Below are 15,865 nucleotides of genomic sequence, written 5' to 3' on the forward strand. Positions count from 1 at the left end.
TAACAAACATCAGGTCCCTCCAACCCCTGCCCCAAAGTGATGTATTTGAAGCACTCTAAGCAGGAGTCAACATTCAGAGGCACTCAGCACTGAAGTGCCTCTTTTTCATATAGGAACTTTATCAAAATCTACACCAGAGAATTTGTTGTTATTAAGGATTGACAGAAAATGATTTTTCATTGGTGGAGTGAGTGGTAAAGATGGGCTGGAGGTTTGGGAGATGGCACGGGCTTTCCCACTCTTTCATGAATAAAGTCTAAGAAGGGCTGGAGAGCAATGTGACTTTCTCCAAGCTACAAAAACAGGGTAGGAGACTGTATGTATGTATGTATGTATGTCTAAATAGTATCTTCTTCTAAAGAGTACCTTCTTCCTAAAGTGTTTGCACATTTGGCAGAATTGGGTACCCACATGTGCTTTCATTTGAACATAGTAGGTAGGGGTATAGCTGAGGGGGTCTACAGCCTCTACTGCCAATCTCTGGAGACCACCAATATTTACAACAAAAACAAAGAAAATCAAACAAAATCCCAAGCAAACAGAAACCTAACAATTGTTACCACCAGGCTATAGATACAGTGAAAACATCCTAGCTCAGCAGGGAGGGTAGGTGTGAAAGAGAACAGTCTTCCTTTCCCATCTCCCTCTCCACTACTTCCACACGCTTGTGGTGAGGGGAGGAGAAAACATTTAAAATGAAGAGGATAGGTTTGAAATAAGCAGAATGAGATGATTTTAGTGAGTGAAAGTGGCTGACAGTTATGAAAGAAAGACTGAGAGAAACTAATGAAGAAGTCTTTAAGGGAAGTTACTCCTCAGCAGGAAAGGGGTGAAAAAGCATGGCTAGTTGCAGTTAGTGAAAAGGTTTAAACTTTTTCATATTATACCCTCATCAAACTGAGGCAACTCAAATTAGTTAAACATGCAAATGCTGGCTCGTCCATTTTTTCTTCTACAAATATAGGCAATAATTCATAGTGAAACAGTGGTTATCTTAGGAATAGATAACCAAGAAACTTGGTTAGAGGTTTCTTTCCTTTTTCTTCTAATACATTTTCTTGTATACTTTGGCCTTTTTAAAATAACAGGGCTTAAGGATAGAATCATGGGCCATTTTGTTTTCTACTTCGATACCACATATATCTACACACACAGACTCACTTAATTTTTAAAATAAATTTTTAATTTAATAAAAATTTTAAATGTTTAAAAACATTTATTAAGAATTTTTTTTCTCATGTCAGAACTGGGAGCTCAGTAATGTTGGGGCCATAAGAAAACAAAATCTGTTTATTAGATACAAACTCAACTGTTACAGTAAACAATGAATGTCTCAAGTTTTGATATGAACCTATTTTTAATATAAATGTGTCAAAGTGTATAGAATTTCAATATAAAGTAATTTTGATTTACTTTTGCAAAGATTGAAAGAACTATGCAAAACAATTACTGTAATTTTTTTAAACACATGCTGCTCTATGGAAGTATTACACAGAATTACTGCATTGATTCCAATGATATTCCAACTGAAATAAAATATTTGAACCACTGCATTAACTCCATTCCTTTTTTGCCAATGTTATGACATTACCACTAGGTGGCAATGTATAATTAGCATTCTATTTACTTTGCAGCCAAACACATTTGCATTTGGAACATTCAAAGTAGGTAGCAAATACCTTTCAAATATTTATTTAAAATGAAGTACTGCTCAGAGCATCTTATTAAAACAATACAGTTTAGGGTAATAAAGGAAGTATATCCCTTTTTTTCTGGATTTGAATTCAAATCGCTAAAATTCATTAGTTGGGTTCGATGATTAGTAGGATTTAACTGCAAGTTGTGCATGCTACATTCTCAAGATAAAATAAAGAAATGACATCACTGATAAGTCATAATGGTTATTTTATGTGTTTTCAGAAACTCTCAAACTAACAAGCACTTTGTTGCAGCTTCATTTATTTGTTTTGATATGTTGCTATTAATGCAACCCAGAAGAGATAAGCAAGTCACTGAAATGTCACTGAAGGAAGAATAAAGACACACAAACAGGATAGTTCTGTTCCACTCCTCACAGTACTTCCTCAGGATGTTACTGGGGAGAGTTTTTGGCCTTGTATTTTCAAAAGGTTTGTAACTTTTAAAAACAGATGTCCAGTCTCTGGGTAGGGCATCTCTGAAAAAAAGGCAGCAGCCCCAGTCAGGGGCTTATAGATAAAACCCCCATCTCCCTGGGACAGAGCACCTGGGGGCAGGGGTGGCTGTGGGCACAACTTCAGCAGACTTAAACATTCCTGCCTGTTGGCTCTGAAGAGAGCAGTGGATCTCCCAGCACCGTGCTCGAGCTCTGCTAATGGACAGACTGCCTCCTCAAGTGAGTCCCTGCCCTCCTGCTTCCTGACTGGGAGATACCTCCCAGCAGGGGTCGACAGACACCTCAAACAAAAGAGCTCCGGCTGGCATCTGGCGGGTGCCCCTCTGGGACAAAACTTCCAAAGGAAGAAACAGGCAGCAATCTTTGCTGTTCTGGAGTTTCCACTGGTGATACCCTGGCAAACAGGGTCTGGAGTGGACCTCCAGCAAACTCCAGCAGACCTGCAGCAGAGGGGCCTGTTAGAAGGAAAACTAAGGAAAACTAACAGAAAGGAATAACACCAATATCAACAAAAAGGACATCCACTCAGAAACCCCATCCAAAGGTCACCAACGTCAAAGACCAAAGGTAGATAAATCCACGAAGATGGGGAGAAACCAGTGCAAAAAGGCTGAAAATTCCAAAAACCAGAATGCTGCTTTTCCTCCAAAAGATCACAACTCCTCACCAGCAAGGGAACAAAAGTGGGTGGAGAATGAATTTGACAAATTGACAGAAGTAGGCTTCAGAAGGTGGGTAATAACAAACTCCTCTGAGCTAAAGGAGCATGTTCTAACCCAATGCACGGAAGAGAAGACCCTTGAAAAAAGGTTAGAGGAATTGCTAACTAGAATAACCAGTCTCGAGAAGAACATAAATGACCTGATGGAACTGAAAAACACAGCATGAGAGCTTTGTGAAGCACACACAAGTATCAATGGCCAAATTGATCAAGCAGAAGATAGAGATAGAAGGTTAGAGAAAAAAGAATAAAAAGGAATGAAAGCCTCCAAGAAATAATGGAGTATGTGAAAAGACCAAACCTACGTTTGGTGTACCTAGAAGCGACAGGGAGAATGGAACCAAGTCGGAAACACTCCTCAGGATATTATCCAGGAGAACGTCCCCAACATAGCATGACAGGCCAACATTCACATTCAGGAAAAAGAGACCACCACAAAGATACTCCTTGAGAAGAGCAACCCCAAGACACATCATCGTCAGATTCACCAAGGTTGAAATGAAGGAAAAAGTGTTAAGGGCAGCCAGAGAGAGGCTGGGTTACCCACAAAGGGAAGCCCATCAGCAACAGCGGATCTCTATGCAGAAACCCCACAAGCCAGAAGAGAGTGGGGGCCAATATTCAACATTCTTAAAGAATTTTCAACCCAGAATTTTACATGCAGCCAAACTAAGCTTCATAAGCAAAGGAGAAATAAAATTCTTTACAGAGAAGCAAATGCTGAGAGATTTTGTCACCACCAGGCCTGCCTAACAAGAGCTCCTGAAAGAAGCACTAAACATGGAAAGGAACAACCGGTACCAGCTACTGCAAAAACATACCAAACCGTAAAGTCCATTGAGACTATGAAGAAACTACATCAACTAAGGGGCAAAATAACCAGCTAGCATCATAATAACAGGATCAAATTCACACATAATACTAACCTTAAATGTAAGTGAGCTAAATGCCCCAATTAAAATACACAGACTGGCAAATTGGATAAACAGTCAAGACCCATAGGTATGCTGTATTCGGGAGACCCATCTCATGTGCAAAGACACACATAGGCTTAAAATAAAGGGATGGGGGCTAATGGAAAGCCAAAAAAAAGCAGGGGTTGCAATCCTAGTCTCTGATAAAAGACTTTAAACCAACAAAGATCAAAAGAGACAAAGAAGGCCATTACATAATGGTAAAGGGATCAATGCAACAAGAAGAGCTGAATATCCAAAATGTATATGCACCCAATACAGGAGTACCCAGATTCATAAAGCAGGTTCTTAGAGACTACAAAGAGACTTAGACTCCCACACAATAATAACGGGGGACTTTAACACCCCAATGTCAATATTACATCAACGAGCAGAAAACTAACAAGGATATTCAGAACTTAAACTCAGCTCTGGACCAAGCAGACCTAATAGACATCTATAAAACTCTCCACCCCAAGTCAACAGAATGTACATTCTTCTCAGCACCACATCACACTTATTCTAAACTTGACTACATAATTGGAAGTAAAACACTCCTCAGCGAATGGAAAAGAATGGAAATCATAACAGTCTCTCAGGCCATAGTGCAATCAAATTAGAACTCAGGATCAAGAAACTCACTCAAAACCGCACTACGCGGAAACTGAACAACCTGCTCCTGAATGACTACTGGGTAAATAATGAAATTAAGGCAGAAATAAGTTATTTGAAACCAACTCTCGTTAGTATAACAAAGATATAACGTACCAGAATCTCTGGGATACCGCTAAAGCAGTGTTTAGAGAGAAATTTACAGCACTAAATGCCCACAAGAGAAAGCAGGAAAGATCTAAAATTGACACCCTAACATCACAATTAAAAGAACTAGAGAAGCAAGAACAAACAAATTCAAAAGCTAGCAGAAGACAAGAAAAAAGTAAGATGAGGGCAGAACTGAAGGTGATAAAGACATGAAACACCCTTCAAAAAAATCAATGAATCCCGGAGCTGGTTTTTTGAAAAGATCAATAAAATAGACCACTAGCTAGACTAATAAAGAAGAAAAGAGAGAAGAATCAAATAGACACAACAAAAAATGATGAAAGAGGATATCATCAGTGATCCCACGGGAATACAAACTACCATCAGAGAATACTATAAAAACCTCTACGCAAATAAACTAGAAACTCTAGAAGAAATGGATAAATTCCTGAACACATACACCCTCCCAAGACTAAATCAGGAAGAAGTTGAATCCCTGAATAGACTAATAACAAGTTCTGAAATTGAGGCAGGAATTAATAGCCTACCAACCAAAAAAATTCCAGGACCAGATAGATTCACAGTCGAATTCTACCAGAGGTACAACGAGGAGCTGGTACCATTCCTTCTAAAACTATTCCAAACAACAGAAAAAGAGGGACTCCTCCCCAACTCATTTTGAGGCCAGCATCATCCTGATCCCAAAACCTGGTAGAGATACAACAAAAAAATAAAATTTCAGGCCAATATCCCTGAAGAATATCAATGTGAAAATCCTCAGTAAAATACTGGCAAACCGAATCCAGCAGCACATCAAAAAGTTTATCCACCATGATCAAGTCAGCTTTATCTCATCCCTGGGATGCAAGGCTGGTTCAACATATGCAAATCAATAAATGTAATCCATCACATAAGCAGAACCAATGACAAAAAAATATGATTATCTCAATAGATGCAGAAAAGGCCTTCAATAAAATTAAACATCCCTTCATGCTAAAAATTCTCAATGAACTAGGTATTGATGGAACATATCTCTAAATAATAAGAGCTATTTATGACAAGCCCACAGCCAATATCATACTGAATGGGAAAAACTGGAAGCATTCCCTTTGAAAACCAGCACACGACAAGGATGCCCTCTCTCTCCACTCCTATTCAACATAGTATTGGTATTTCTGGCCAGGGCAATCAGGAAAGAGAAAGAAATAAAGGGTATTCAAATAGGAAGAGAGGAAGTCAAATTGTCTGTTTGCAGATGACATGATTATATATTTAGAAAACCCCACCATCTCAGCCCAAGATCTCCTTAAGCTGATAAGCAACTTCAGCAAAGTCTCAGGATACAAAATCAATGTGCAAAAATCACAAGCATTCCTATACACCAATAATAGACAAAGAGCCAAATCATGAGTGAACTCCCATTCACAACTGCTACAAAGAGAATAAAATACCTAGGAATCCAGCTTACAAGGGATGTGAAGGACCTCTTCAAGGAGGACTACAAACCACGGCTCAAGGAAATAAGAGAGGACACAAACAAATGGAAAAACAGTACATGCTCATGGATAGGAAGAATCAATATTGTGAAAATGACCATACTGCCCAAAGTAATTCATAGATTAAATGCTATCCCCATTAAGCTACCACTGACTTTCTTCACAGAATTAGAAAAAAACTACTTTAAACTTCATATGGAAATGAAAAAGATCCCATATAGCCAAGACAATCCTAAGCAAAACGAACAAAGCTAGAGGCATCATGATACCTGACTTCAAACTATACTACAAGTCTACAGTAACCAAAACAGCTTGGTACTGGTACCAAAACAGATATATAGACCAATGGAATAGAACAGAGGCCTCAGAAATAGCACCACACATGTACAGCCATCTGATCTCTGACAAACCTGACAAAAATAAGCAATGGGGAAAGGATTCCCTACTTAATAAATGGTGGTGGGATATCTGGCCAGCCATATGCAGAAAACTGAAACTGGACCTCTTACTTATACCATATACAAAAATTAACTCAAATTGGATTAAAGACTTAAATGTAAGGCCTAAAACCATAAAAACACTAAAAGAAAACCTAGGCAATACCATTCAGGACATAGGCATGTGCAAAGACTTCATGACTAAAACACCAAAAGCAATGGCAACAAAAGCCAAAATTGACAAATGGGATCTAATTAAACTAAAGAGCTTCTGCACAGCAGAAGAAACTATCATCAGAGTGAACACACAACCTACAGAATGGGAGAAAATTTTTGCAATCTATCCATCTGACAAAGGGCTAATATCCAGAATCTACAAATTTACAAGAAAAAAAAAAAACATAACTCCATCAAAAAGTGGGCAAAGGATATGAACAGACACTTTTCAAAGGAAGACATTTATGTGGCCAACGAACATATGAAAAAAAGCTCATCACTGGTCATCAGAGAAATGCAAATCAAAACCACAATGCGATACCATCTCATGCCAGTTAGAATGGCGATCATTAAAAAGTCAGGAAACAACAGATGCTGGACAGGATGTGGAGAAATAGTAATCCTTTTACACTGTTGGTGGGAGTGTAAATTAGTTCAACCATTGTGGAAGACAGTGTGGCGATTCCTCAAGGATCCAGAACCAGAAATACCATTTGACTAGCAATTCTATTACTGGGTATATACCCAAAGGATTATAACTTATTCTACTATAAAGACAAATGCACATGTATGTTTACTGCAACACTGTTCACAATAGCAAAGACATGGAACCAGCCCAAATGTCCATCAAAGATAGATTCGATAAAGAAAACGTGGCACACATACACCATGGAATACTATGCAGCCATAAAAAAGATGAGTTCATGTCCTTTGCAGGAACATGGATGAAGCTAAAAACCATCATTCTCAGCAAACTACACAAGAACTGAAAACCGAACACCGTGTCTTCTCACTCATAAGTGGGAGCTGAACAATGAGAACACATGGACAAAGGGAGAAGAACATCATAAACCGGGGCCTATCGGGGTGGGGGACTAGGGGAGGGATAGCATTAGGAGAAATACCTAATGTAGACGACAGGTTGATTGGTGCAGCAAACCAGCATGGCGCATGTATGCCTGTGAAACAAACCTGCACGTTCTACAGATGTACCCTGGAACTTAAAGTATAATAACAAAAAAAGAAAGTAGAAGCATAAGCAATGATTTTTACAAGCCAAATAATAGGTAACATTTATAATCACATTTTTAGTTTAGGTGCTATAATTTATGCTAAGTGATTTCCATAAATTATCTCCTATTTTACAGATGAGAGACTGAGGTTTAGAGTAATTTACCCAAGATCATATAGTAGGGAGTGCAGCTGGAATTCCATAGCCCCCAAAGCACTCACAGCCCCACACCGGCTATATAAGCTCCAGGCTTCCTTCTCCAGAACCTACTAAATAGCCTTTTAAAAAAATAGAAATGTGGTATATACATACAATGGAGTATTACTTAGTCACTGAAAGGAACTAATTTTTGATACATTCTATAACATAGATAAATCTTGAAAACATTATGCTAAGTGGAGTAAGCCAGACACAAAAGAACAAATGTATAATTCCACTTACATAAAATATCTAAAATAAGCAAATTCATAGAAAAAGTAGAATATAGGTTACCAGGGGATGAGGGTATGGGGGCATGGAGAATTACTTTTTAATGGGTACAGAGTTTCTGTTGGAGTAATAAAATATTTTTTGAAAATAAATAGTACTGATGGTTGTACAACATTGTGAATCTAATTAATGCCAATGAATTGTACATTTAAAAATGGTTAAACTGTAAATTTTATATTATGTATATTTTACCACAATAAATATTTTTAAATCCCTTTTTTGCTTATTTAAAAAAAAAAAAAAAGATGTCCATTACTGACTTGTCACACTACAAGAAGGGAGGGTATACATTTCTGGACCAGGAAAGCCACCGTGCTTCAACATTCTAAGTACTGGCCCCAAAGCACTATATATGTCAGGTTAGCCATCTAATCGGGAACAGGCCACATACTCTATTCATGTTGTGGCACCGATATGTAGAAGTGGGTGGGATGAAAACAGACACACACCCTCCTTTTGGGGAGTTATAGATCCCTTTAAGAAAAGCACAAATGCTCTCTCCTTGCTGAATATAATTTGGAGGTTTTATACACTTCCAGAAACCCTAAGATTCTCAGAGGCCCAAGGTTAAGAATATGTACTACAGGGAAACACTGATTTCCTTGGATTTCAGTTTCTTTAAGGATTAGACTTTTGATGATCTCAAAGGACCGTTTGGTCTCTAAAACTTAAATATTATGATTTTGAAAGCACATTATATTAAGAAAATGTAGAAAAAGCAAGCTAGCTAGAACATGATGTTGGCAATGAAGCACAACAAAGGCAGTACACAGAGAATGTGAGTGTGGGATCTCAAAAGATCTGTCAAATGAGAAAAGTTTAGTAAAAAGTTAAAGGAGGTTTACTAAACTGATATGAAATAATTTTGGATTTCTTGAAATTAAGTCAAATTTCTAGATTTTTCCTTTGAAAGGATAAAGCAAAGTCCGTAACTTACAAATCATTCCAAGTCATTCTTTTTCTGTTTTATATAAAATAAAAAATCTGAAAAAATCAAAGCTATAGCCACAAATAGTGTATTTTCCTATTATATTCACACACTGTATTTTTAACCTTAACAAGCCTACTGGCTATAAATACTGTTGAAATGTCAAAATTTAAAAAGGTAAATGACAAAAACACCTTTAGTACCAATATACCGAAAACAAAAATCTCAGCATACTCTTACGAGCATTTTAATTTTAATACACTAATACTGATATTGTGCCATTTCCCAAAGAGTGTGTTAGGAATAGGCCCTCAAGATTTCATGAAGAAGAGGGTTGTATAGGTGAGTTAACATTGGCAAGTGCTGCTCCCTAGAGTTGCTGTGTTGTCCTCAGGTATATAAGCTGCAGAAGACTCTAAGCAGCCGGTCAAGACACATATTTAATTTTGTTTAATTAGTGCTTTGATACAAATTCCCATCTGTTTGAATCTATGAATCCTGGTCTCATTGAACACATTAACATTTCACACAGCAAACTATTAAAATTTGGCTGCACGTATTTTGGAAAGGCTGGCATTATATATAGAATATTGGGAGCACTACAATTTGATTTGATGGTACTTAACAGTGATTCACTGAATGAGAATATCTTGTGGACCTCTAAAGCAGTTGTTGGCTGATGGCTTTAAATATCAGCTATGTAAAAAAAATTTAAAGGTAGTCTCTGTGTTTCACATTTAGGTGAGTATGGAACAGTTTTTGTATTGGCAAGTCTTATGCAAGTCAGCTACTATGGAAGGAACACACGTTAATTAAACTTTGGGGGAAATCACTGTTTTGTTTCATCTTTCATTTTGGTCGAGCTTGGTGACAGGTTTTATATTAAAAGCTTCTCAGCTCTGGAAATGGAATGTTCAGTTTTTTTCCTCTAGACGCACTAAGTAATGTACTATGTAATGTCTAGCCCCTAAGAAATGTAGCATAGGCATGTATTTAAAAAAAGGTGTTTTGAAGTATATGTCAATTCAGACAATGATCCAATATGATGATTCCCAAATCATTATGGGTGGAACAAAAGACTCCCACCACCTCTTTTTGTTACAATTTCCAGTGGAAAAAGTTAGTTACAATAAGAAAACATCACTGTATGGGCAAAGATTGGGAGAGAAGGGATATATGCATATACACACACATGCCTAAACAATAGGGGTATAAATCATTTCTTTTTTGAATATAGCACTATCACATCTTGAAAAGTCCAAAAAGCCTGTTGTTGAAATATACACCAGCAAACAGGGTAAAGATTAGCCAAGGGATCCTAGACAAACTAAATCCGTGATGGTAATGCCATCCTAACAGTAATCTATAAGAAAGAATAGTGGGAGTCAAACACCATGGTCAACTCGGGGACGGTCAGTGGTTAAAACGTTGCTGGAGTGTTAGCACGCGCAGTGGGAGCCTAAGAGCAATGCATGCAGAGTCGCATGGCAGCCAGGGTTCTTAGAACTCTGAAAGAGTGCTTAATAAACTCTGGTAAGGCAACAATTATAGCCTATTAGTAAAAACATTTAATAATTCTTCATAATTCACCAGCTTCTAGTGGACCACCATAATTTATACCAAAATGAAAATCAGGATGTGCATGTCACTGCCTCTAAGAAAGGCCGTTTTGAATCAGTTTGTGGTCCCTTAGAAGGACTCTCTCAGCCCACCTGTAGGAATTGAACTGCATTTCCTTGAATTACAGATCTTGGATAGCACTTTGGATTAGTAATCATATGTTCAGGCTTTTGACCTCACTTACATTACTGAACTGATGTTTAATCTGGAACATGACAGTGTCTTATATCTTGCAATAAAATAGGGATTATATTTGTTGTTCCTTAACTACAACACAGGAATAATATGAGAATTGATTAAATGACAGCAGTGAGATTTATCTGCTAAGAGAAAAGTAAACTCACTAGAATGTTCTTTTGTTAACATATGCAGAATTAATGCATAATGATGTCTAGAAAATAACTCTCATGTAGAAACACGATTACCGTGTGATGCAATCTTCTGCCTGCTTCTCATTGTTCATCTTGTGATACAGCACAGCAGCCACTGCCAGGGGGCCTGCATCCCCGCAGAGGAAGGTGATGGAACGCTTGGTTAAGCAGTTCAGACTTTGCTTGACATAGCCATGTGCTAACTGTAGGTAGGCAGGGTCCCCAAATACATCATAAAGATGTAAGTAAAGCACAGCAATACCTGAAAAACAAAAAGAAAGCAATGTAAAGATGAGGAAAGGCAGTTATTTTATTATTTTGGCATGGTGTCTACTCAGCAGTGATTCTTGATAACCTGTAGCAAATATATTAATGATCTGGAAGTTTGGGTGACTTTAATTCTAGGCTCAGCTCTATTAGTAAGCAACTCTACGAACCAGCATAAGCCAACTACTTGTCCTCAGTTTCCTCATTATGACAATTCTATTAAATAATAAGGTCTCTAAGGCTTTGGCCAATAAAGAGACACACAGCCTATTATTAATCTTTGTTGTACTCTGGTTATTGTGTTAATGTATTCTTCTTGATGGTGAAATGATGTGTCATTAAACTAGGGTTCCAAATAAATGTAATCGATTCACTAATAATTAATAAGAAATGGTTTGTCGTGAACTAAAGAAATTCAAAGACTAGTGAATGAAAACTTCAATTTCTCTTTACGTAAAAGTTTGGTTTGTGAGTGTGTGTGTTTTTTTTTGTTCTTTTTTAGTGAAAAGGTAGTTAATGTAACCAAATCCCCTGCCCCAGTATCCTTCCAGGCAGGGATTATAAGAAAGTTATTTGATAGCTGAGAAAAAATATTCAACCCCTTGATTTTTTTCTCTGTCAAGGACCCACCTACTTTGGTAACTGTAATGTAAAAGCCACCAATGACTTTTGCCTTGGGCTTTACTCGATCAGTTTCTTACCCTCTTCTTGAAGCCTGAAATATGTAATAGAGGCACTGTCTGCATGTCCTGATTTCAAATGCCTGTCACAGTGGAAAGCCTTCCCTCTGAAGCCAACTGGTCTCAGGGCAGACTCAAAGATGTGGAGTAGGAAGCCTGCCTGCCTGCAGCATTTCCAGAAACCCATTTTTTCCCTTAAAGTACATTTTCCATCTCATTTGCCATTTTTAGAAGACACAGAACCTCTGTTTAAATTTAAATTAATAGAGCCAATCTCTTCACAGATTTCAATGCAGTAAAAATGCTGTCTGCAAAATTACTTTCCACTGTACTGAGGACAATTTTAAATTTAGATAGTTTTCTCATTTTGCATGGGTAATCTCCAAAGCTTTGTGCTACAGACAATTCAATTTCACATGTATATTAAGGCCAAATTTTCATTTCCTGCCAAAGTTAATAACCTTGACTGCTCTTTCAAAGTGGCTTGGTGTTAGTAATCCCAGAAGCTGATGATCAGATGCACTAATGCTTAAGGTTTGTAGACAAGTGTACAGAACCTTGTGTGTAGGTAATAAAAAAAAAATCCCCTTTTCACAAATGGCTGATGTCAAGAGCTTCTTCTAAAATTAGGTCCTTAATAGGCTTTATCTCCATCCATATCACGCATCTGCAGGTGATCCATTTAAACTGTTACCCTTTCATTTTGCCCTACTATTCCCATTGCTGCCTGAACTCTCCTAATTAAGTTATGTAAGCACCAAAGCCAGACAATGACACGATGGAGATCTGAGAAAATAAAAAGTGATTAAATACAAGCCCAATGATTGTTTTCCTTTCAGACCTTTGTCTCTCATTAGCAACAATTCCTCTTGGCTTAACTATTTAACAAACAAAACCTATTAAGGCTTGCAATTGTAAGATTTGGTGTATTTCTCATGAAAAACAGGTAATCATTTCTCAAGTCTCACAAGAATACATTTGGATTAAAACTTTCTTTTTGATCAGCAAAGAATTATCTTTCTAGTTTCTGGGATTCCACAACCTCAAGTTCCAGTTCTCCCCTACCTCTCGTGGGCCTCTGGCTCTGTGAATTTTGATAAGCAATCTTCTGCAGATGATAGTTTACTGTGTCTACATTCCCTGTCACAGAACATCCATAGAGGAAAAGGACTTTAAGTGGTGAGTGCTGCTGCCAATTAGAAAAAGTTTCCTGTACATGCTTATTATAAATCAACCCAGGTCAGGAAAATAAGACAAAATGCATTAAGTCACAGACATTTAATGCCTCATCAGTATTTTATGTAATAGAAAACAACAGAATGTGTCCTAATAACAGAAAAAAGGGGGGACTGCTTGTGGCCAAATGTCTTAAACCTGATCTTTTTGATCCTCAACCCTTGACAATAACCATGCATATACCACCACCTCTGAATAAATACCAAAGACTCGGGGATGGTTGGCAAGGTGGGAAATAAAAACACAACTTCAGGGGCTTTGCAGGGAAAAATCACCCAGTCCTAATACATACTCGTGGGCCTGGCTTCAGTCAATGCCTTAAGAAATGCCCTCAAATGCAATGTTTATCAAAATATATATGTTCTTCATGGAAAAAATTATACAGCACTGAAAGACTTAATATGCAAAACACCAGTCCTCTGGTTCACTGTGTTCCTGCCTTCCAGAGGCAACCATTTTCAACAGTTTCAGCCATTTTATCTAGTATCTGTCTCTCTATTTCTAACAATATGCTCATGTGCTATCAATTTTTCTATGTCAGACATTTCTGACTCATATTCTACTCTAGAAAATGAGGCGTTACCTCTTGTGATGGAGACTGCTAAGTGGTTTTCCAAATGTATCTCACCTTTCTCTCAACAATAATGCCCTGGATTTTAGCTGGGTATGTTCTTCTGGCTGCTAAGAACAATCTTCTTCATAGCTGGGTATGGCTATGTGGCGAAGTTCTGAACAACAGGATGCAGTGGGAGTAGTGGAGGCAACTTGGGAAAATGTTCTTAAAGGGAAGGCACTGGCCATTTATTTCCTTTTCTACTTTCTTCCTGGCTGGAATGCAGATGTGATGGGGCAGCTAGAGCAGCCATGGCCTAAGGACCGTGAGTTGGAAGCTCTGTGCTGAGGGTGGTAAAGTTTCAAAGATCAAAGCCACCTAGATCAAAGCCACCTAGATCCTGGCAGACTGTGAAGCTGCCACACCAGTCTGTGGATTGCCTACTTACACAAGAGAAAAATAAACTTCAGTTTTGTTAAAGCCACTGTTATTTTAGATGTATTGTATTGCCATGTCCTGGTAACCCTAATCCTAAAAAAGACAGCTCTTCTCAAAGCTAGAGAGGCAGGCAGAAGCTAGATTACACAGGGTCTAGCAGGCCAGTTAGGATTTGGAGTTTCATTTGAAATGCACCCATTTTAAGCATGGGAAGAATATACTTAGATTTGTTAAAAGTTCACCATAACTGCACTGTGAGGTTTGCAAGGGAGTGTATGGAACAGTGGATGCAGGAGGAGCAGTTAGGAGGATGCTTCAGGAGTAGGAGCGAGACACAGGGTGGGTGGTGTTAACATGGATGTTGTCAGAATGAACTGGAAAGATACCTGTCTAGAAAGTAAAATCAGCAGAACCTGGTGGGAGATGCGCAGAGGAGGAGACGTCAAAATGCCTCCTGATGAGTAACTTCAACAGCTAGATGGGCAATGGTGCCATCCACTGAGGTGGCAAACCCCTCTGTTGGAGAATCAGGTTTGGGAGGAAAGAGTACAGCTGTATCCATTAATAAATTCATCCCCAAATGATTCTATTCTCTGAAGGACACTTAATATAATGAGAAGAAACACTTCTACTGACTTCTAACATAACAGCCAAAATTGTTTGAGTTTTGACAAAGAATGAGGTAGGGAGTTTCATCTTTTTAGCATTTTCTTTCATCTTTTTATCGCAGAATATGCATCTACTTTAAAATGTGACAAAAGCCAATTTTAGCCAAGTGTATTCTTAGGCTTAAATTTGAATATCACATTACATTTCCTTTTGTGCTGTCTGCTAAGCAAAAAGTAGAATGGCGACATGTTTCCTTCCCTTCATCTTCTCTTCTAGACCAGAAAAAACTGAATGAGATTTAAATTTTGATTGAATTTAATTGTAAAAATCTGCTCTAAACTGATTGAGAGTTTAGAATTATTTTATATTTAATAAATGGTGTTACTGAATGTCGTAAGTATGAATATTCTGTATATCCACATGCAGAAGAATGAAATTTGAACCTCATTTCACACTATGTAAAAAAGTCAACTTAAAATGGACTAAAGACTTAGACTTAAGACCAGAAATTGTAAAACAACTCGAAAAAAACATAGAAGAAAATCTACACATCCAGATGTGTAGTACTTTGAATTACTACTCCTGCAACCTGTCTGGTTTCTCTAGAAGTGCAGTGTCCAGTATGATACCCTCTAACCATAAATGTCTATAGAAATGTAAGTTAATTAAAAGTAAACACAATTTAAAATTCAATCTTAGTCATGCTAGCCACATTTTGAATGTTCAATAGCCACATGTGGCTAGTGGCTGTTGTGATGGAAATAACATGTCCATTACTGCAGAACATTCCAATGATAGTACTGCTCTGAAGACCAGGAATAGATGTCATTCTGTACAAGAAGTTCGGGAAGTCTGGCACTGTCTCTCAGTTTACCCTAAGAATTTCTTGGTTTTGAAATGTTGATAACTATTTAAAACAAAA

General features: G+C 37.8%; 1 protein-coding gene across 3 annotated transcripts in view; it reads right to left on the reverse strand.

Annotated features, from left to right (window-relative positions):
• The window catches only part of LANCL1 (LanC like 1), a 47,318-nt gene that overhangs the window by 12,365 nt on the left and 19,088 nt on the right, over nt 1–15,865 (reverse strand). For all 3 annotated transcript variants that reach the window (XM_009182974.4, XM_003907901.3, XM_009182973.2), the window contains exon 4: nt 11,215–11,422. In XM_009182974.4, the coding sequence (XP_009181238.1) occupies nt 11,215–11,422 (208 nt within the window). The remainder of the gene's footprint in view (nt 1–11,214; nt 11,423–15,865) is intronic.

This window comes from Papio anubis, chromosome 10 (assembly GCF_008728515.1).
Source record: "Papio anubis isolate 15944 chromosome 10, Panubis1.0, whole genome shotgun sequence".
Lineage (NCBI taxonomy): Eukaryota > Metazoa > Chordata > Mammalia > Primates > Cercopithecidae > Papio > Papio anubis.